Source organism: Abramis brama (genome assembly GCF_963993115.1).
Source record: "Abramis brama genome assembly, chromosome: 12".
Classification (NCBI taxonomy): domain Eukaryota; kingdom Metazoa; phylum Chordata; class Actinopteri; order Cypriniformes; family Leuciscidae; genus Abramis; species Abramis brama.
In genome coordinates this window covers 2,391,480-2,415,187 of record NC_139974.1, presented here as the reverse complement: position 1 = coordinate 2,415,187, position 23,708 = coordinate 2,391,480, and the positions used below count along the sequence as shown (strand labels likewise).

The 23,708-nt window shown below is 38.5% G+C and overlaps 1 protein-coding gene across 1 annotated transcript in view; it reads right to left on the bottom strand.

The window, feature by feature from the left end:
- The window catches only part of LOC311093930 (uncharacterized protein), a 28,118-nt gene extending 4,648 nt beyond the window's left edge, over positions 1 to 23,470 (bottom strand). Inside the window, exons 1-9 of the mRNA XM_084131604.1 lie at positions 23,256 to 23,470; positions 14,222 to 14,293; positions 13,764 to 13,880; positions 11,905 to 12,021; positions 10,322 to 10,438; positions 5,779 to 5,838; positions 3,896 to 5,689; positions 3,074 to 3,133; positions 1,193 to 2,986 (exon numbers count right to left, since the gene is read on the bottom strand). Coding sequence (XP_083987730.1) covers positions 1,193 to 2,986; positions 3,074 to 3,133; positions 3,896 to 5,689; positions 5,779 to 5,838; positions 10,322 to 10,438; positions 11,905 to 12,021; positions 13,764 to 13,880; positions 14,222 to 14,271 — 4,109 coding nt within the window. The 5' untranslated portion in view covers positions 14,272 to 14,293; positions 23,256 to 23,470. The remainder of the gene's footprint in view (positions 1 to 1,192; positions 2,987 to 3,073; positions 3,134 to 3,895; positions 5,690 to 5,778; positions 5,839 to 10,321; positions 10,439 to 11,904; positions 12,022 to 13,763; positions 13,881 to 14,221; positions 14,294 to 23,255) is intronic.
- Positions 23,471 to 23,708: the final 238 nt, after the last annotated feature.

Genomic DNA, 23,708 nt, shown 5'->3' with positions numbered 1-23,708 from the left:
GGCGCCTGGTTGATTTAGTTTAGGTCTAGTCGTAGTTAAAGGTGCCTTATGCAACTTGGAGCCACCTATAGGCAATTAGTTGAATCACACTGGTAACGGTTACTAACAGAGTTTGATTGACAGCTTTGCTTCCCATTTGGCGGAGACACTTTTTGCTTGCAGGCTGCAGTCAGACAGACCATCTGAGAGAGTGTGTGTGATAATTTGTGCATACATGTCAGCGCGGCATCACTCGTCAAGTTCGTAGCTTATTCAGTCCATTTTAAATTCTGATTTTGGCCGCCTCTCAAATGGGTTAAACCATATTGCCTATGAAGTTCAAGTAAATGCGCTAGAAAATCCGCGCTCATTCAAGGATGTGCATTTATAGCATGGACGGAGAAAGCGCCGACACCTGCAGGATTTCATTTGACGGTATAAACATATTATAATCGATTTGTTCCGTGTGAGAGCAGAACGAACGAGAATTTATTGACGTTTTTAAATCTGAAAACTCCAAAAAGCAACGAAATTGTCTCTTTTGCAGAGATCACAATGAATGTTTGCGAACTAACTAGCTAACCTGATAAATGAGGTATTTACATTACTGTACCTGTCCAATAGAAACGTGGCCAACTCTGCATCGCTCTTCAATCCAAATGCAAACCTCATCTGCCGCCATCTGACAAACGCCAAACCCAGATTTACTGTGGTTTTACTCCGGGCTTTATCCGATGCTCTCTTTGCATTGCTATATTTTCTTTTCTTATTTTTTTGGCAAGCTCCGTCGCTAGTAGGGCTTGCGTCCGCCATTACTTTAACAAAATATTGGGCGTGTTTGTAACTCTCAGTGTATCTGCCCTCAAAGCCTGTCATTGGCTATCACCTCACACACACCCTTACAAATGTACACGCCCCAAAACGTCCCGACTCCAATATATGCTGGCTACCAAGGCAGTGGGGGGAATGTCAGTTCTGACACTCTGCCAGATACTATGTTTTAACGTTAGCTGATGACATATAAGGGTTATTATTGGATATTTTATGATGGAACAAGTTGCATAAGGCACCTTTAAGGATAGCTCTACATTGGTTACTTAAGATATATATGTATTTCTCCTATTACAGTATTGCTTTGGTTAGAAAACACATGCTAAACTCATAAATGTGATCAAGTTTTATCAGTGTAATGATTGTTGTCAGAGTGACTTACTGAACTGATCTGGACTCTTTAACCACAGGCATCAGCTTCTGAAGAACTTCATCTGCTGTAGTATTGGCTCCAATAAACTTTCTTAGCTCAAAAACCTCCATCTTCTGCTCTGATGTCAGCAACACATAAACCAGAGCTGACCACTGTGAAGAGGAGAGTTTGGTTCTTCTTATTTCTCCAGATTTCAGATAATGTTGGATCTCCTGCATTAGAGAATCATCACCCAGTTCATTCAGACAGTGGAACAGATTGATGGATCTCTCTGGAGAGCGATTCTCCTCGATCTTCTGTTTGATGTACTGAACTGTTTCCTCTTTGTTGTAGGAGCAGCTTCCAGTCTGTGTCAGTAGTTCTCGTAAGAGAGTCCGATTGGACTCCAATGAGAGACCCAGAAGGAAACGCAGGAAAAGGTCCAGATGTCCATTCTTACTCTGTAAAGCCTCATCCACAGCTCTCTGATGCAGCTCAGATAATGAAGGATATTTCATTTGTTTTACGATTTTAGTAAAGAAACGTTGTATGGTTTTGTCAAACACATTTATGTTTTCATATGTAAAGTGAATGTGTGCATATAGAGCTGCTAGATGTTCCTGGATGCTCAGATGAACAAAGCAGAAGACTTTCCCCTGATACAAGCCCAACTCCTCTCTGAAGATCTGAGTGCACAATCCTGAGTACACTGATGCTTCTGTCACATCAATGCCACACTCTCTCAGGTCTTCCTCATAGAAGATCAGGTTGCCTTTCACAAGCTGCTGGAAAGCCAGTTCCCCCAGTTTGAGAATCATGTCTTCATCTTTCACTCTCTTCTCATAGTCCTTATCATGTTTGATGTTGGTCTGAATGATCAGGAAGTGTGTGTACATCTGAGTGAGAGTCTTGGGAATCTCTCCTCTCTCTGCTTCTCTCAACATCTCCTCTAGAACAGTGGCTGAGATCCAGCAGAACACTGGGATGTGGCACATGATGTGGAGGCTCCTCGAGGACTTCAGGTGTGAGATGATTGTATTGGCCAGACTCTGATCACTGATTCTCTTCCTGAAGTATTCCTCCTTCTGTGGCTCATTGAAGCCTCGTACCTCTGTCACTCGATGGACACACTCAGAGGGGACGAGATCCGCTGCTGCTGGTCTGGAGGTGATCCAGATGAGAGCAGAGGGAAGCAGATTCCCCTCAATGAGGTTCATCAGCAGCTCGTCCACTGAGGCTGATTCAGATATATCACACAGTTTCACTTCGCTCTTAAAGTTCAGAGACATACGACACTCATCCAGACCATCAAAGATGAACAACACTTTATATTCATCACTGGATATTTCCATTTCTTTAGTTTCAGGTAAAAAGACATGAAGAAGATCTGAAAGACTGAGTGTTTTGTCCTTCATCAAGTTGATCTCTCTGAAAGGAAGTGGAAATATGAGCTGGACGTCCTGATTCTCTTTCCCTTCAGCCCAGTCCACAATGAACTTCTGCACAGAGACTGTTTTCCCAATGCCAGCGACTCCCTTTGTCAGCACAGTTCTGATGGGTTTGTCTTGTCCAGGTAAAGGTCTAAAGATGTCATTGCATTTGATCGGTGTGTCCTCTGTTGCTGCTCTCCTGGATTGTGTCTCAATCTGTCTCACCTCATGCTCATTATTGATCTGTCCACTTTCACTCTCTGTGATGTAGAGCTCTGTGTAGATCTCATTCAGGAGTGTTGGGTTTCCCTGCTTTGCTGTTCCTTCATACAGACACTGAAACTTCTTCAGCAGATTTGATTTAAATGTGCTTTGGGCCAGTTGAGAATCACGACTAAAATAATAAATCATTAGATTAAAACTTAATTGAAGAAGTAAAAGTGATAGCAAAATATCTTTATGTCTAGACAGAAATCTGTACCTCAGAATAGATGACATGCGTCTTCCCGTAAATGTTCCTCGAGTGTCCATAGACTGTTCACTAATTATGGACAAAGACAGACAGAACAGAGACAATATAACAGAGATGAGAAAACAGAGACAAGAATTCATATAGTGTTCATATAGAGCCAGATAGAGGGTGCCACTGAGCGCCTCAACGCTTCTGTTAACACTTTAACATAACTGTATTTTAGCATAAGTATATTTTGCAGCTGAATATTAAAACACTATCAAAAACTATCAAAAGTAAAATGAACTCAGAAGCTTTGGAAAGAATCTAATGAAGATTGAACATCCTTTTCAGTTACTTGATGATAAACTTTTTTTATATATATTATTTTTGTATAGCATTCATTATTCGCCACAGGAGAGAAACACACAACGTTGAGAGTATTAAATCATGTTTGATTCAAATTCAGAGTACTTATTTATTCTTACGGAGCCTGGTTGATTTAGTTTACCCCTATATGTTAATTAATGCATTAATTATCAAACATGTACTAACATGTAGTTAAGGCTGCTGTTATTCATGTATGAATCCTTATGACTGCTGTTGTAGTTAAGGATAGCTCTTCATTGGTTCATGATTAGTTCATATCTTCGGTAATCATCAGTTCATGTTGAAATAACTATTAATTCAGTTACTAGGATATGATTATTCATGTACTGTTATTGTAAAGGGTTACCTACGATATATATGAATTTCTCCTATTACAGAATTGCTTTGGTTAGAAAACACATGCTAAAATAATAAATATGATCATGTTTTATCAGTGTAATGATTGTTATCAGAGTGACTTACTGAACTGATCTGGATTCTTTAACCACAGGCATCAGCTTCTGAAGAACTTCACCTGTTGTATTTTGTGCTCCAATAAACTGTTTTAGATTAAAATCATCCATCTTCTGCGCGGATGTCAGCAACACATAAACCAGAGCTGACCACTGTGAAGAGGAGAGTTTGGTTCCTCTTATTTTTCCAGATTTCAGATAATCTTGGATCTCCTGCATCAGAGAATCATCACCCAGTTCATTCAGACAGTGGAACAGATTGATGGATCTCTCTGGAGAGCGATTCTCCCTGATCTTCTGTTTGATGTACTGAACTGTTTCCTCTTTGTTGTAGGAGCAGCTTCCAGTCTGTGTCAGTAGTTCTCGTAAGAGAGTCTGATTGGACTCCAATGAGAGACCCAGAAGGAAACGCAGGAAAAGGTCCAGCTGTCCATTCTTACTCTGTAAAGCCTCATCCACAGCTCTCTGATGCAGCTCAGATAATGAAGGATATTTCTTCTGGTTAAAGATTTCAGTAAAGAAACGTTGTATGGGTGTGTCAAACACATTTCTGGTCTCGTTTGTAAAGTGAATGTGTGCATATAGAGCTGCTAGATGTTCCTGGATGCTCAGATGAACAAAGCAGAAGACTTTCCCCTGATACAAGCCCAACTCCTCTCTGAAGATCTGAGTGCACAATCCTGAGTACACTGATGCTTCTGTCACATCAATGCCACACTCTCTCAGGTCTTCCTCATAGAAGATCAGGTTGCCTTTCACAAGCTGCTGGAAAGCCAGTTTCCCCAGTTTGAGAATCATGTCTTCATCTTTCACTCTCTTCTCATAGTCCTTATCATGTTTGATGTTGGTCTGAATGATCAGGAAGTGTGTGTACATCTGAGTGAGAGTCTTGGGAATCTCTCCTCTCTCTGCTTCACTCAACATCTTCTCAAGAACAGTGGCTGAGATCCAGCAGAACACTGGGATGTGGCACATGATGTGGAGGCTCCTCGAGGACTTCAGGTGTGTGATGATTGTATTGGCCAGACTCTGATCACTGATTCTCTTCCTGAAGTATTCCTCCTTCTGTGGCTCATTGAAGACTCGTACCTCTGTCACTCGATGGACACACTCAGAGGGGACGAGATCCGCTGCTGCTGGTCTGGAGGTGATCCAGATGAGAGCAGAGGGAAGCAGATTCCCCTCAATGAGGTTCATCAGCAGCTCGTCCACTGAGGCTGATTCAGATATATCACACAGTTTCACTTCGCTCTTAAAGTTCAGAGACAGACGACACTCATCCAGACCATCAAAGATGAACAACACTTTATATTCACCACTGGATATTTCCATTTCTTTAGTTTCAGGGAAAAAGACATGAAGAAGATCTGAAAGACTGAGTGTTTTGTCCTTCATCAAGTTGATCTCTCTGAAAGGAAGTGGAAATATGAGCTGGACGTCCTGATTCTCTTTCCCTTCAGCCCAGTCCACAATGAACTTCTGCACAGAGACTGTTTTCCCAATGCCAGCGACTCCCTTTGTCAGCACAGTTCTGATGGGTTTGTCTTGTCCAGGTAAAGGTCTAAAGATGTCAGTGCATTTGATCGGTGTGTCCTCTGTTGCTGCTCTCCTGGATTGTGTCTCAATCTGTCTCACCTCATGCTCATTATTGATCTCTCCACTTTCACTCTCTGTGATGTAGAGCTCTGTGTAGATCTCATTCAGGAGTGTTGGGTTTCCCTGCTTTGCTGTTCCTTCACACACACACTGAAACTTCTTCAGCAGTTTTGATTTACATGTGCTTTGGACCAGTTGAGTATTACAACTAAAATAATAAATCATTAGATTAAAACGTAAATTGAAGAAGTAAAAGTGATAGTAAAATATCTTTATGTCTAGACAGAAATGTTGTACCTCAGATTAGATGACATGTGTCTTCCCCTAAATGTTCCTCGAGTGTCCATAGACTGTTCACTAATTGTGGACAAACACGGACAGAACAGAGACAATACAACAGAGTCGAGAAAACAGAGACAAGAATTCATATAATGTTCATATAGAGCCAGATAGAGCGGTGCCAATAAGCGCCTCAACGCTCCTGTTAACACTTTAACATAACACTGTATTTTAGCACAAGTATATTTTGTAGCTGAATATTAGTATAAAAACTAAATTTTTAATAATATGGACAATGATCAGAAACATTTAAGTTGAGTGTTTAAGTTGTAAGGGAAAATTAATAAAATGGTCAGAAATGGCCCTGTCAGTATTTAATGTTTTAATCATTTAATTGAAGTGTTCGTCTGTTGTCTGTGTGAAGTAGGGGTTGCACGACTCCTGATTTCTGCTAGTCGATTTCTTATCAAAACAATACTCGAGTTAATCGACTACTCGTGGTTCATGCTACTGTAAATGAAAAGACTAGCTAGATCTCATCAATAAACATTTATTAATTCATAGATTACATAAGTAAACTTTTAAAACATTATAATTATGACATTTCATTTTTAAATTTTCATGTAACAGTCTAAAGCCAAATAAATAGCCGTTCTTGCCTTTCATTTCAGATGTCTGCTTCAAGGGCCCTTCACATATCGCGTCTTTTTTGCGCTCAAGTTCGTTATTTCAAATGTAGGCGCGCGGTGAGCGCGCTCATAATGGAAGCAACGTGGTGCGCTAGTTTTTCCAGGCGCGCCGATGCCATGGCGAGATGAAAACATCTCAAATTTTTAGGGCTGGACCCGAATATTCGAAATATTCGTTCGGTGGGTTGGTATTCGATTTGAAAATTTGACATTCGAATATTCGTTTTTTTTTTTTTTTTTTTCACACCTGGGATCCCCCACGAAACGGTTCTCATTAGCACTTCAATAAGCCCAGCGACACACTGACTGCGTGGTGTGTCCGTTATTTCGGCTCCCATGTTAACAGTTTGGAGTTTGCACACTGCCTGCGTGAGACACGCGTCTCAGCTCGAGCCATGCGGAAAACGCGTGCATGCTAGCAATAGAACCGACGCCTGTGTTCCAGCAACGGGAGTGTTCTCTGGCTAGAACGCAGTTTGTATGGACCGAAGTGTCTGAGCTTGTGTTTTGGGTTAAGCTATGTTGCTTTGACATTGTGGAAAATAGAATAATAGAAACAAAATGTATTACCCTTTTTACCCGTTATTATCAATCTAAATTAATCTCGTTTTTAATTTAACTTAATTTCGTTTTTCTTTATTTAAATTTCGTCTTTTCTTTATTTAAATTTCGTTTTTTCTTTATCTAAATTTCATTTTTCTTTATTTAAATTTCGTTTTTCTTTACTTAAATTTCGTTTTTTTATTTATTTAAATTTCGTTTTTATTTAAATTTCATTTTTATTTAAATTTCATTTTTATTTATTTAAATTTCATTTTTTTCTTTATTTAAATTTCATTTTTATTTATTTAAATTTCATTTTTCTTTATTTATTTTATTTGTTTTCGTTACAGTATGTTTAAGCTCTACATCATCATACATGTATTGTCTATTTGTTATTTGTAATGTATGATGATGTAGAGCAGGGGTCGGCAATTAACTTTGGCCGCGGGCCAATTTTTCTTTTAGCCAGTAGATGGCGGGCCAGCTACACGGAGTAGCCCTATGGGTACAAATTAAATACTCTTAACTATTAATTATTAATTATTATACTCTTAACGTCTACATTGCATATCAATGAAATCATTTTAAACAGATCAAGTACTATTGTGTTAACATATTACAGCTATTTTAATAAAGGTGTGAATAGCAATGCCTAATTTGCTTACAGTCCGACTTTTGAACTTTATTCCTTTTTTATTATTATTATTTATTCGGGACACACACACACACACACCTATGGTTTAAGGAGGTCTGCGCGGGACTGTTTTTTTTTCTTTTCGTCCCGCTCCCACAAGGTTCAATTCAGCAATTAAAATACACTCTGTGTTCACCCGCATTATTTCCCGACCTGACGAGTCCGCAAAATTTAGATCTAGTTTCCAGAATCTCACATTCAAATGTCTCTAACGGAAAGAGAGAGATTAAGTAGCAGCCTATAACAATTATAAATGCTTTGTGTTCGTGTCAACATAAAATATTATTTTAACATTGTAGGCTACTGTCAGCAGAGAAAAAAAATGTCATAAATAACATAAATTAAATAGGACAAAGCCTATCACTCAAATTGTTAAGCAACATAAACAAAAACCATATTGCCCTACTGACAAATGAAGCATGCTATTTTCTGCCAACTATTTCAAACATCCTTGCAAAAAAATAATGTTGTTTATTATTTATTAACAATGGTTTCAGTACCAAACAGCCTGGTGGTCAGAATGAAGTGCGGATACGCTGTCAAAAGATGTCGGGAGTGGGCTATTGTCAGTCAGACCGCCCGCTCCGTCCAAAGCTATAGGTAGGCTACAGAGTTCCGACCGCTACCGTCTTTATATTTTAAAATTGAATCCCGCGCCGCATGATTCATGCGCGTTTTACACAGTATGCGGCGGTGAAATCACCGCGCGGCTATGGCTTTTCTCAAGTAGCCTAGTGGAAGAGTTTTGTGCAGCATTTAGTGCAAATATTTTTTATCAGGTAGGCTAATACATATTATTTATCAGTGTGTTATAGGCTACCCGAGTAAATAATAAGTAACGAATGATACACGGGGCGGGGCCTATTTGTAAACCGTTATTGTAAAATAAAAATAAGCTGAAAAAAAAAAAAAAAACGGACTTCCAAAATAATCCGGCGGGCCAGGAAATATTGCTGGCGGGCCAGTTTTGGCCCGCGGGCCGCCTATTGCCGACCCCTGATGTAGAGCTTAAACATACTGTACCGAAAACAAATTCCACCGGCATTGTCATGTGGCTAAATAAACCATCTTTAAATTTAGTTTTTCTTTATTTAAATCTCCCCTTTACTGTGTCAATTTGTTAGACAGAAAAATATTAGACTACCTTAAAAGTATTGCTAAATTTAACAAACCTGTGTGTGTGCATTTTATATCACTTGTGCAGTGGGTTCTCGGAGAATATAAGCCCTGCCCGCGTGAGGCGCGCCGCTTCCCGCTCGCGCTGTTCTGTAGTTTACTAAAAGTTTATTAATTCTGAATGTGTCGCGTCTCGTGTGTCCATCAATATTGCACCAAATGCGACACTGCACTCCTTTGTGAAGTCGACTGGATGAACGGTTCTTGAAATAATCAAAATGCAAACGGACAAACAGACACATAGAGATTCCTGCCTTTATTAGAGAGAAGAATATTTTCAGCCCCCTCTCTCCGAAGCTTCGAATATTCGATGTTCATTACTACCGAAGCTTCGAAGCTCAAAAAATGGTATTCGGACCAGCCCTACAAATTTTCAGAATGCCTCAAGCGCACCGCAGGTCATGTGACAAAAACCAATCAGCTTCGGCCTTTCGATAACATCATCGAAAGCTCGGCCGAACAGCTGATAGTAGCTATACAGGGCAGGTTTTTCCTTCTCATCTCCAGAAATATATCTAGTAGTAAAGCTAATGCAAATACTTCTTCGTCGTCATCATGGAGAGCGCAGTTCATGGTTGCATAGCAACAACAGACGCCATGGGAGCGCAAGCGCTTGTAGGAGACAGCGGCACAGCCACGCTTTTCACGCGTTTTTAGGCACAATATGTGAACGGCCTCTTGCAGAGTTGGCCAATTACAATATTTTTGTCAATATTTTTGATGAAATACTTCCACACATCTGTCTGTTGGTGACGTTCGTCATTTTTTATTAATTTATGGTTAATGGACGCTCGAGTAGTCGATTGTTTCCGACAGCGTCGACCAGTGGTTGAAGTAGATGATCTATCGACTACCCGGCTAGTCTATGCAAGCCTAGACACAAGAGATCGTTCTGACACTGATAACAGTGGCAACACACACTCAGCATGAGTTCAAAAACACCACATTCCAGCACCAGAATGAAATTAACACAAACTAATGAAATTAATACTCTTGCTAGTCAACTGGAGATGTTTCGTGTGTATTAGGTACATCTGTGCTGCGAGATGTTTCAAAAAGTGGTGTGGACAATATCGACCCGGGAAAAGAGTGGTGGGCACATGTCCCATAACTCGCAAATTATGCTTATCTTTGTTGCATCATATGCCAAACGGTGACAGTTTAAAATTGGGACTCTGAAGCAGAAACCGTCATGTGTATTTTTCCAAAGTTTGCATGTCTGTAACTCAAGAAGTTCTAAAGATATCCTTTTAGATTTCAGTTCTTAGCAAAACTGTCTTTTGATATCTTTTTTGATATTTTTCAGGGCCTATGTGGTTCAGTTCAATAAATGTATTTTGTTTTCCTCTATTAAAATAAATGGATAGAACAAACCTGTCTGAGAGCCAAAAAATAGTCTTTTTCCAGAGTGTGCATGCATGTAACTCGAGAAGATCTATCTATCAATGAAATGTTGTACATCAGATCAGTCGATGTGCGTTTTCCCTCAAATCTCATTGGCTCTCCCATAGACTGGTCACTCTTCATGGACACACAGCTGGACTCCGGTGAGATTGATTTCTCCCTGTGGTTTTGACTTCAATAGAATAGAAACAAGAGAACAGAGACAAGAATTCTTAATTATATTACAGAACATGTAGAGAAACCTCACATAGAGAATCAATCCATCCATCGTTTACAATTGCTTTTTAATCTGTTGTTGTGTTTGTGTTTCCCAGTAAGTGACAGTGTTTTCCCTTGAAATTTTTCCAGCAGCGGTGCTGTTACGTTTTGTTACGAGGGCAAAACGCCCTGTTTTTTTTTTTAAATAACCCCTTAAACCATGAGTTCTGGCAAGTTTTGTGGATAGAAATGAACATTTTGAGACATACAAATATACCATCAGCAGATTCAAGGCATGATTATTGCAGCACACCTTGAACTGGTCACAAACAGAAACCTTCATTTTATAATTTTAGACCGGATTATTCATGTTTTTCTTTTGTGTTAATTTTCAGCTATAAGGTAGAAATTGATAAGGAAAAATGAAACGGCACAACCCAGAAAAAGATTATTTACAATTTATTGAAAATTTTATCTTAATGGCAAAGGCCACACCCAATCTGTGAGCACAATTTTTCTGGGCTTTTCATAGAAGATCTCTAAGGCTCTTTGGTAACTTAATGCTATTTAAGGGGGCATTAATGCTGACACGCATACACGTGGCCAGATGCTGTCCTTGTAGCCTATTCCTCAGGTCTGTTTTTAATATTTTTAAAATTTTTAATATTCTGTAAAAATCCATGGTTCTCGGTACCAATTTTGCAGTTCGTACCGCTTTCTCCTTTCCACAAGCGCTTGCTCTCCCGTGGCGTCTGTCGTTGCTATGCAACCATGAACAGAGGCGCGCCTGGAAAAACGAGCGAGCGCTTCTGTTATGAGCGCGCTTGCCGCATCTACATTTTAAATTACGAATTTGCACGCGCAAAAAACGCGCTATATGAACGGCCTCTTATGGCAATGTGACATTAGCCTAATCGAAATATTTCCATATGTGGATGTGGCTCTTTCCTCCTTTCTTGTCAACAAGTGGATTCAGAGCCACCACATTAGCAGCGCCGCCGGTTGTCATATCTCAGTGTTTTTAGGTGTGTAAGTGAATGAAGTTAATGTCGTGATATTACTGATCATGTGAAGATTTTGCAGCGCCGCTGCTGAATACATTGTAGGGGAAACACTGAGTGATGTAGTTGTGTTTAGTTTGGTTGAGTTTGTCAGTATTGTTCTGGTCCAGATTATCAGTGTTTTGTGTGTCAGTAGATGTTAGTGAAACATCAGGACTGAAGCTCTGGATCAGCTGTGAGAGGAGACCTGATCCTGTGCTCGACTCCTGCTATTGCAGCGCTTTATAATAGTGTGAGTCTCTGAGTTATACATGCTTACACAATATCATCACCTATTTCTGTATTTTGATAATAAGTGGATATTTGCCTAATTATGCCATACATGCATTATTTGTGTGTGTCTGTGGTCTCTCTGTCTGTCTAAACAAAAATGTTGTACCTCAGATCAGTTGATGTGTGTTTTCCCTCAAATCTCATTGGCTCTCCCATAGACTGGTCACTCTTCATGGACACACAGCTGGGCTCCGGAGAGATTGATCTGTCACCCTCACATTGACTTTAATACAACAACAGAATAGAAATAATAGAGTTATTCTCTACCAGAACCAATATGGTTGATTTTACATGAAAATAAATTCTACATGAGAACGTTGTCTTTTAACTCTTTCTCTGCCAGCTTTTTCTGTTTAAAGTTACCAGCCACCGCCAGCGTTTTTGACCATTTTCACAACATTTTCATGGTCCCCAGAATATTTTTTTGAATGAATATCTGAACATTCAATATATCAAAAGAAAGAACAGACCCTCTCCCTTAAAAAAAAAAAAAGTTTTATTTGCATACTAGTTTTGATTTATATGCTGTTTAATGTTGATGATCGTGTTATTTTACATAAGCATATGATTACATATGAGATCGCTTGTTTTTTCACCTTCGTCGTCTGTGCTTTGATCAGGAGATAATACTCTTTCAGGAGATGTGTAATAGCGCCCCCTACCGGATAACAGTGAAAACTTGGAAAGCCGGAACATTCCCTCAGTGACGGGTAAAGAGTTAAAGATACAATATAATAATGCTATAATGCAAAATTCTCCTTTACGTGGTGTTTGAACATAAATGTGTGTGTACACACAGAGGAGTCATAATAACGTACATGAAAATGTAGAAAGATTGGACACCGCTGTGCATCAGCAAGCATCATAACAGAGAGAGGAACCTCAAGGATTATCCAGGTAAATGTGTGCAATTGCTGGGTTTCAGTCACAGCGACTCTAGACGGAGGAAGTAAACATGGAGAATACGTCTATGGAGGAAACCGTTGCGGAGAGTCTGTATTGTACGGATTTAGATCCAGTTCAAGACATATATACAAGGAGTTAATTAACAGATATGTTGGACGTGACCCGTTCCTCATGAAGATGAGTGAGTTTTCAGTAGAACTTCAGGATTAGCCGACAGTGGAGGCTGTTGACATCAACAACTATCTAGTCCTGCAATGTAGCCTCTGCACGTTCAGACCGTCGTTGTTGGTCTTCCTCGAGCTTCATCAGGGTTTTTCCAGGCTCAAAATGAGGCGGAGGTGGTAAAATCCTAATAATGCATTTTAATAATAAGGTAATTAAATTAGTTTTTTCGTTGATCATCATATAGCCTAATGTGTTTCCCACATTATTTTTGTGGGTGGAGCCTGGTACCCCTGTGTACACAACCACCCTATAATGGTAAAAATCCATCCACTCCTCGTTTTTGAATCTCCATAAATCATAATCTGTGTCTCAGAAAAGGCCATTTGCAGATGCTACTTTTTGTGACGTTACAAAATGCATAGGCCCCGCCCACTAATGCTGATAGACCCCGCCCTCAGTGACCTGAACACAGTCCGCCATTTTCCACGTGCTGGAGCAGCTGTAGTGATGAGAGAAATGCCCCAGTTCCCTACTAAGAAAGCCAGTTGTGTTGTTGTTGGATGTAAGAGTGAGCATCAGACTCTTCATTTACTCCCGGCCACTGAAGACACAGTGGATTCATTTTGATTATGATGGGAAAGTGCCGCTCAAGTTACCTAAAATCATTAATGTCTGCGCTAATCATATTACACCAGACTGCTTTGTGAACAAGGGTTAATACAAAGCATTTTTTTTTTTTAATTTTTGAGGGCCTATGTGATTCAGTTCAATAAATATATCTTGTTTTCTTCTATTAAAATAAATGGATAGAACAAACCTGTCTGAGAGACAAACAATAGCCTTTTTCCAAAGTCTGCATGCATGTAAGATCTATCTATCTATGAAATGTTGTACCTCAGATCTGTTGATGTGTGTTTTCCCTTAAAGTTTGCTGGCTCCATCATAGATGCATCACTCTTCATGGACACACAGCTGGACTCCGGTGAGATTGATCTGTCACCCTTAAACTGACTTTAATAGAACAGAGATAACAGAATAGAGACAAGAATCAACTTGGCTGATTTAACATGAAAATAAATCCCACATGAGAAGGTTGTCTATTAAGACAGTGTGTTGAAGAGTGATGAGACTGTCCAAGGATAATGTCATATATCATCTAGCTGTCTACTGTATCTGTGTGTCTTTGGACAGTGTTTAAAGACCCTGAGTGTCTCCAACTACTGTATATCCGGCACCAGAATATGATAGAGACAACAGATCACTATACCAACCCTGGCAAACACACACAACACCCTGTTATGTGCAGAAAATGAGTCTTCTATAACATTAAGATCATATGAAGATTGAAGTACCTGAATCCTGGAGAAGAATCTCCATGTCTGAATGTGTGTGTGTCGTCCATGATTCATTCAGTCTTTGTGGATCTGCTCGAGTAAGAGATCAGAAACACTCATTCACACACACACTCAAATACAATACATTTCATTTGACATTTTCTTCAGTGTGTTTATGAAGACTGTAAGACTGAAAATACTGGTTGGGGCCTGGTCTATGAGACAAAAGGGCCTTGCTGGCTAATTAGCATTCGACCTCCCCCATACAGCCTGACTTCCTCTCAGAAACCACAAAGAACTCACACAAGAACATGGTTGAATGTGAATGTTTATCAATGACTTATGTTTTTGGTGTCATTTGAAATGTCTCAAAGTGAGTGGTACAGATATCTCATATCCAGATAGATCAAATAAAAGGTAATAAGGTTTATAGAAGTTTAAAGAAAACTGGTAAAGCCATTTGAGGGTGGTTTTCCCCATCCCCCATATCACCTGGGCAAACAGTATAAAGGAAGGTGTGCTTGCTCTATCGGGTCTCTTCTTCTTGGCTGGACAGAAATGGGATAGGTGGTCTCTCTCTCTCTCTCTCTCTCTCTCTCTCTCTCTCTCTCTTTCCCTTTTTCTCTCTCTATCTCAGGTGCAAACTGGGTAAGATTATTTGGTGTAACCAATGTATAACCATGTACTAGATATTTGAATTGATTGTGGAATTGATCTCTGATATCTGAAATATTAAATTGTTACATGAGATTATTCTAACTGATCTTGACATTGTTCCTTCAATGGTTAAAAGGAATAGTCAAACATTCACTCATGATTAATGATCCACAGATATCATTAAAACCTTTTCATTTATGGAGTCAGATGAAATAAACGAGAGAATACATAACTAAATGTATTGTAAATTTAACCAACCAATACTTCGCATGAGGAAAGGACAGTAACACGTGATACCTTCCCCGTGTATTGGCAAACCGGCAATTGGACCAATATAACGGGCCTTACAAAGTGGTGACCTCGACGTGATCTCTAAACAGATAAAAACAGTTTCACGAGAAAACGTCCTTTCCAGCAAGTATTTGGGATTCTAAAATCAGCATGAGGTTTTGAAACATCTTCTCTTTCTTCCGCCGGTATGGTAAGTAAACCTTTTCTGCCCTTTATAGAAGTTTTGAAGAAATGTTTGCATTGTTTACTGGTCGGAATTAAAGCCCTGCTTTGTTTAGAAATGTGATGCGGCAGCCAGATGAAGACTGAAAAACCTTGTGTATTAGATTTTAAAGATCGCCTTGTTTTGCCTAAGCAACAAGAAACGAAACCTAAAGTGAGAATAACATCTCCCAAATAATTAATAACTCGATGAAGAGCTGAAAAAGTAAAGCCTAAAAAGTTTTAAAATCAGAAGCATGTTTTCTGGCCATTGTTGTGTTGGCTTTGTTTAAACACTAGCAACACTTGATGACAATGAGCAAACAACAGAAAGACAAATCTAAGTTTGTAAACGATCGGAAAACACGTGATTTTATAAATAAAAAGGCAGATCAATGCATTGTTTATGAAGGGAAAATTTTGGGAAAACAGGATGATATGATTTACAGGCTAAAAAAACTCAAATATCAAGGCTAATGCTAAATGCTATTGTCCATGTTGCTTTCAAAACGCTCAAGGCTATGCTAAATGCTAAAGCCATGCTGCGTCAAAGGCTAATGCTAAATGCTAAAGCCATGCTAACCCTTGTTTTGTCTCACTGGCTGACTGGTAGGCCCAAAAGCCACATTGAAAACATTAGTATCCTATACTAAACCTAAACTAATCTTGACAAACTCTATATTGCATTTAAAAGCTTAAACTTTAACACCGATGGAATTAAATTAAGTAATTCAATTTAATTTGCTGTGAAATCATGTGTACTGATCATGTCCTGTTTACATTATGGGCTGAAAAGGTTGAGCCTACACTGTACAAACTCAGTAGAAAAGGTCTTAACATGGATGCTATTGAGAATGAAATTTTCACTTGGTGGAGAACAGTGGGCAGTAAACAGAAGAAATCAAAACATGGTGAAATAATTGAGGCTTTAAACTTCATAAGTTATAAACGGCTAAATGAGTCAACAAAATTTCTATCTTCGCTTATGGATTCTAAATGTGAAGAAGTGCATTCTAAAAATGCAGAGGCACAAAAGTCTGAGGAAAAGATTCAAGATCTTCAAACACAGCTAGAGAAATTACTAGCTGAGCTGTTAGCCCTGACTAAAAAGTGTAAAAATCACAAAGACACCATTGCAGATCTTAAGGATAAGCTAAATGCTAAAAGCAAGTCTCCCAACAAGCTTAACAGCGATTGGGCTAAAAATGCACACTTCTTAGATGAGGCAGCCTGCTCTAATAATCTTGTATCTTTTCAGACAGATGAAGCACGTGACAAAGTTATGAAAAGAGTGCCTGTTTCAGCCATTAAGGTGATACAGCACCCAAACGGCACAGAGTCAACCATTCGGCGTCCTTTAACAGTAACTGAATGTAGCTTGTTTAAAGCAGAGATCGGACCATTCCCTTTGAAAGGGCCATTCGAACCATGGTGGAGACGCATTGTTAGTCTAAAACATGCATTTCAACTCGAACCAAAAGATATTTGGCAAATTGTTATCAGCTCAATTCCAGATGTTCTGATCTATAAGATACCACAGGTTTTGATGACAGGCACCATTGTGCAGTCAATGCATCAAAATGAGCCTGAGAGCGAAATCTTGAATAGACTAAAACAATGCCTTCGCGAGCTGCGTGGTTGTAGTGCTGTTGGATGGGAATTGATTCTCAATCGGAAACAGAGTACTGAAGAATCGTTTGAGACATATGCAGAAAATATGTTTGAACTTTTTGAGGAGTATTCTGGAATTGAAGGTGTTAACCACAACAATGTAATTCTCCTTGAATTCCTACTTACAAATGCAGGGCCGCGTGTACAGCAATCACTCATGTGTGGTGCTTCTCCAGCACAAAATACATTCGAAGGTATTGTTAACTGGGCAACAAGAATTGAGTCACGGAAGCAAATGCATGGTGAGGTAGCTGTGTTAGAATGTCATGAAGATCCTCCATCTGCAGGAGAATTCAGAAAGCCACACTGTGGCAAACTGAACAGATTCTGTAATTCCTGTCACAAAAAAGGCCATACAGAGGAAAAGTGTTGGTCACTGGGCAGAGGCAGACCTCCACCCTATTTCATAAAACGCAGACAATCACAATCTAATGACACAAACCAGCACTCTGCAAGTAAGCAAAGCTCAAATGCTTCTAAAACTCTTACTGACCTAACAACTTTGGACGCTCAAGGCCTTCAGCTATTAGTGTCATTTGCTAGTCGGGTAGCAGCCCAATAGCAAATGGCTTAATAGTTTAACATCTAAATTCATTGAACCTGTCTGCATTTTCAAAATTCAAATTGTGCTTAACACATTGTGCACATAGAACACAATTTGGTTGTTTGTGCTACAACATGCACATAGGCTAATTTAAAGTTTATTCGTTAAACACAGGATTGCTTTACTGTAAGTGTAGTTGGAACACTTAGGCAAAGGTGATATAGATGTTGTATTCTATTGCTTTGCTGTGGGTGTATTTGGAACACTTAGGTAAAAGGTTGTAGATGTTGTATTCTAGGCCATGTGTCCTGTGTATTTAACTGAATTAAACACGTGTGTCTATGCTAAATTTGGTGGCTATAATGTGATTCACAATGAATTTGAAAATCAGAAACAGCGAACGCATCTCATTAATCCTGAAACAAAAAACCTTTTCATATTTAAGGCTTCAGAGAACTAAATATTGTCACGTTTGAACTCATTCTGGATTGCTCTGCAATTATTTTTCCCAAATAGATTACCGGATTCGTATATTTCCACAATTTTGCGCCAGACATTAGTGATGACTAATACTGGATATCAGATTCAAGTGTACTTGAATGAGGGGGACGAGTTAATTTCCGTCCAGAATCAGCTAATGCTGTTTGATCAACCTGGATTCGGGTGCGTTCCATAACCTCTGTTCTAATTTGATGTTCTTTTAGATAAGTGTACGTGGATATCCCACGGGCTTGACTAAACCAAAGCCATTTTAAGAAAAGTAAGTTGATCGGCTAACGTCTTTTAATGGTGGTCTTGACCTCTACTAATTGAAACGATTGAATTAAGTTCCTGAGGTGGCATTCAAGGGGGCTATTTAAGTGTCTGTTACTTTGTACGTGTGAATACGGCAGATTCCAGATATTTAGCCAATTACCTCTGTTTTGGTAAGTCAGACTGGCGAGATTGTGTCGTGCATCCTTAGGAGAAGGACTGCAAAGCGATATAGTTTCCTGCATCTATAAAAAGAAAATATAAAGTAAGAGCAAATAGAATAATCAAACATTAAAATGGCCATTTAAAAAGACTAAATGAGAAGAAAAGGTATTTGAAACCTAGCAAAGAAAAAAGAGCAATAGCGAATGTACATCTTATCAGTCCAGAGCCAAAAAAGCCTTTTCATATTCAAATGTATTGACATGAGAACAAGCTGAGATTTGACCATGCGTTGTTGTTCCAGAGACTCTTCAGAGACCGAAAACAATATAATTTGACTTGTATTGTTAAAGAATATAATTATATTATAACTTGAATTATAATAAACATTATATTACACTCGCAGAGCATAATAATAATTGGAGAAGTGTGACTTTCGTCATTAAAATTGAATTTCTGAAACAGAATTTTATTTGTGTGCTACCCAGTGCCAAAAAAGCGGAGGGGTATGCCTTTATTTTTCACCGTTAGAAAACACGGCTAGAATTGTGGCACAGGTAATAGCAAACCAAATTGTGCAACAACTAAAATGTAATCTAATCAGAGAAGTAAATTTACAAGGAGGGTGTGAAATGCTAAACAGCAGACAGAAGTACCACAGTTTTTTGCAGGTCAAAAAATATCTGCACTAACTAAAATGTGTGAACGACACCATAAACAGCAAATGCTAACCAGACAACCCAGAGATCTGGCTGTAATGAGAGAAAGCAATGAGCATTGCACATGCAGCAGACTGAAGGCTGAACTGAAAAAGTAGCTTCAGGTGTCACAACACACTGAAATAACAGCAACAATTCAGACGTGGTCAATGAAACTCGGTTTCATGTGACATCTGGAATTAAAATTGCAACTGACATGATAATGGAACAAGTAAAAGAATTCCACACGTCTGAATTTAATGCTTTTGAAATATTGGAATTATCTGTCTGTGGTTCGCTCTCCTCTGTTTTATGTCTCAGGTTTACTTCTGCAAATTCCTCGAAGGACGGACGCCAGGATGGGCCGGACCCCACCTGGATCAAGGCCAGGACAGCGGAATTGTTAGAACATAACCTCGGGAGATGGGTGAAAAGACACTTCAAGAGGCCATTCACACTCACAATAGTACATCACTGAATAAATATGGCCTCCCAGTTTAGAACTGGAACTAAATTTGCAACACAATTGTTATAGATTATATTCCACCCATCTCCTAGAAGTGAACACTGAACACACACCTCCATCACTATACCCTCACAAATGAACACTACACATAATACGAAGATGTGTCATCTTCACACAAACAGATCCAGATAGCTTCACACACATAGGTTGGTCATGACAGTCTAAAAGAGACAAACATAGCATACGCTATTCACAACACACTGCCAACTAATGCAACACACATGGACAACTGAATGGCTACAGTCACAAATCAAGACAAATTATAAGGCAGACCTGCCATTAAAATTTCAAACTCCATGATTGTTGGTGGGAGTTGAAAAATCAGAGGGCCCCTGATTTCTCAACATACCTACTAATAACAGAAACATAATTAAAAAGGATAAATCTGAAGTGTGACCGCTTCAATCAATTACAAAATTTACAATTCAACTCTGTCATCGACTGTGACTTAGCCAGATCAATACACACACACACTCTCTGTCACACACACACACACACACACACACTCTCTCACAGACAAAAACACACACAAAACCATTGATCCTATACCATTTCTTTGATTATTTGGTTTACACCGACCTCTTGCTGAATTTTTTTAACTTATTTTGATTTCTGCATTTAAACTTATTTTGATTTTAATCCCTGAAACTTATTTTGATTTTCTTTGCGTAATTCAGAAAAACAGTTCTGAAACTTATTTTGATCCACGAAACTTATTTTGATTTTTGCATTTAAACTTATTTTGATTTCAATACCTTATTTTGATTTCAATACCTTATTTTGATTTTCTTTGCGTAATTCAGAAAAACATTTCTGAAACTTATTTTGATTTAATTTCTGAAACTTATTTTGTTTTCTGCATATTTGTATATTGTCCAATTTACTTGCAACAATGTTTTTGGACATCAATTCAATTGAATCTCTATGTTTGGTTACACCAAAATTTAGCTGACACTCTTTATGAAATGTTGTTTTAACCCAGCACTGGTTGTTTTGTTAGAATGTCATTTATTTAAATGTTTCTAGAAACAGGGTAAGAGCTTGTAGGATCTTCCTTTGCCCTTCCTTGACCCTCTATAGAAGTACTATTGGTGTGGTAATTAAAATCAGGTAATTAATGAGACCAAATGTACCACTCACATTTGCTGACATGAACATGGTATTTTACATTGAACATGACATGATTTTGCTTTATTGCACTATGCGTTCCTATGCATTTCCTTACGACTGTAAGTTCATATGTGCTCAATCGTGAAGCGGACATTTAAGATGCTTTTCAGGTGTCTCACACAAAGCAGTGTGGATCGAAGGAGAACCCCTTCATCCACTGAGATCTGCCCAGACCACCGTACTGCTGGAGGTGACAGGATTGGTCAAGAAGGGTCAGATCATCATCGTGGAGAAGGTGCCAGGGAAGCGGAAGTTTCTCCATGAAGGAATGACACGTTAACTGAACAAGTCACAAAAGGTCCAGATTGACTCTATGAACTTTGCTCACGTCACAGGATTACAGGAAGAGAACCTGAACGCATCCATCCCCCTGCTGGACTCAAGCTATACACCTGATGAGAACAGGTGTTCTGCAGGTGAACATAGCCCACTGAACTTCTACAGATGCCAACATTGCAAAGACAATTTTTGTGCTACATCTTCAAGGATTATAACAAACGTCTTACTGTGACCCCGTAAGTGTTCATCAGAATGTGACCCACGGGATCAAGGAGGGAACTGTAAGACTGAAAATACTGGTTGGGGCCTGGTCTATGAGACAAAAGGGCCTTGCTGGCTAATTAGCATTCGACCTCCCCCATACAGCCTGACTTCCTCTCAGAAACCACAAAGAACTCACACAAGAACATGGTTGAATGTGAATGTTTATCAATGACTTATGTTTTTGGTGTCATTTGAAATGTCTCAAAGTGAGTGGTACAGATATCTCATATCCAGATAGATCAAATAAAAGGTAATAAGGTTTATAGAAGTTTAAAGAAAACTGGTAAAGCCATTTGAGGGTGGTTTTCCCCATCCCCCATATCACCTGGGCAAACAGTATAAAGGAAGGTGTGCTTGCTCTATCGGGTCTCTTCTTCTTGGCTGGACAGAAATGGGATAGGTGGTCTCTCTCTCTCTCTCTCTCTCTCTCTCTCTCTCTCTCTCTCTCTCTCTCTCTCTCTCTCTCTTTCCCTTTTTCTCTCTCTATCTCAGGTGCAAACTGGGTAAGATTATTTGGTGTAACCAATGTATAACCATGTACTAGATATTTGAATTGATTGTGGAATTGATCTCTGATATCTGAAATATTAAATTGTTACATGAGATTATTCTAACTGATCTTGACATTGTTCCTTCAATGGTTAAAAGGAATAGTCAAACATTCACTCATGATTAATGATCCACAGATATCATTAAAACCTTTTCATTTATGGAGTCAGATGAAATAAACGAGAGAATACATAACTAAATGTATTGTAAATTTAACCAACCAATACTTCGCATGAGGAAAGGACAGTAACACGTGATACCTTCCCCGTGTATTGGCAAACCGGCAATTGGACCAATATAACAAGACCAAACAAATCAGATTTATGATTTCTTATCATTAATTATTAGACATTATCAACATTTCATTACTGGTTTAATGTGATATTCAATCATGTAAATGAATGTTCAGAACTGGTATCATCTGAATCAGCAGATTCTCTTCTTCAGTCAGATCTGTAGCGTTTGCTCCAGTATTTCATCTGTGTGTGTTTAATACAGAAATATCTCGGCTGAACGGACTGGGAAGTTTGTAACACTAGAGTTTAATGTTCTTCCACTGAAGCCTCAAATATTGTACAAATGGGACAGTTTACTGTAAACCCACATTTATTACATCTGTGAAACTGACTAACATACACAGATATTTGTTCAAGATCTTTTCCAACTATTTTAAAATAAAATGTTTCCTATTGGTTTTTATGTATACCAATAAATGTATTTATTGGTATTAAATGTTCAATAAAAATGACATTACATTAAGGGAGATTTTAACAACAGCACTCTTTGTAATTGACATTCATTTACACAGACAATTATATCAAAGTTTAAGAAACACAGCACAAAAAAAAGTTAAAACAAACACTACAGATGTTAAAGAGAAAAGTGTTACAACACTGCAGTTTCTAGAAACTTTGTTTTTTAGTAATGAAAACGAAAATTAGACCTACATAAAAAGTGTAAAAGTGTATTCTAACATATAGGGTGTAGGCTATATGTCTATGTCCAATAATTGATAAGTAAAAAAAATGCATTAAAAATTTCGTGTGTAATATAACGTTACTTTAATATTTCATGGTTAGTGAGGAAGTTAAGTTAATTTTCATGCGCCACAACGAACTTGCTCTGAATAAAGTTATTAAACACCTTGAGGCTCGAGTTTTCCATCAACAGCACGTTAAATCAAACTTACATTATACAAACATCACTTTATACTTGGATGATCCGTTGTTCTTATTTAAAGATTCTTAAACCCGGGTGTAAAATGGCGCTTGTAAACAACTAACTCACCTCAGTAAAGTTGCCAATAAATTCACAGATCCGAACTTTCTGGGTCAATAACTCGTGAGCTAAACGTCGTTAATACACAAATAACATATGTTTTAATCGTAGTAACGTAGACAAGCAGCTACAACATAATTTTCCTCGAAAAGAGCTTTTATTCGCAGTAGACAAAATATTGGCCTCTATGCGCAGGCTGAGAGACAGAGCTGAAGGGAGCGTCTGCAAAGTGCAAAACCCGAAAAGCGTTAAAGAGTCAATAACTTCAATGTCACTCACTATAGTGTCACCAAATTCAGTTTACACACCACTGCTGTCCTGTTGGCTATACTACAACACTTTTTTTGGAAAAAAATAAAATTTATGAAATATTGAAATATATTGAAATATTGAAATATATTGAAATATTGAAATATAAATATTATGAAAAATATTCAATAACTTCACTGTAATTCACTGTAT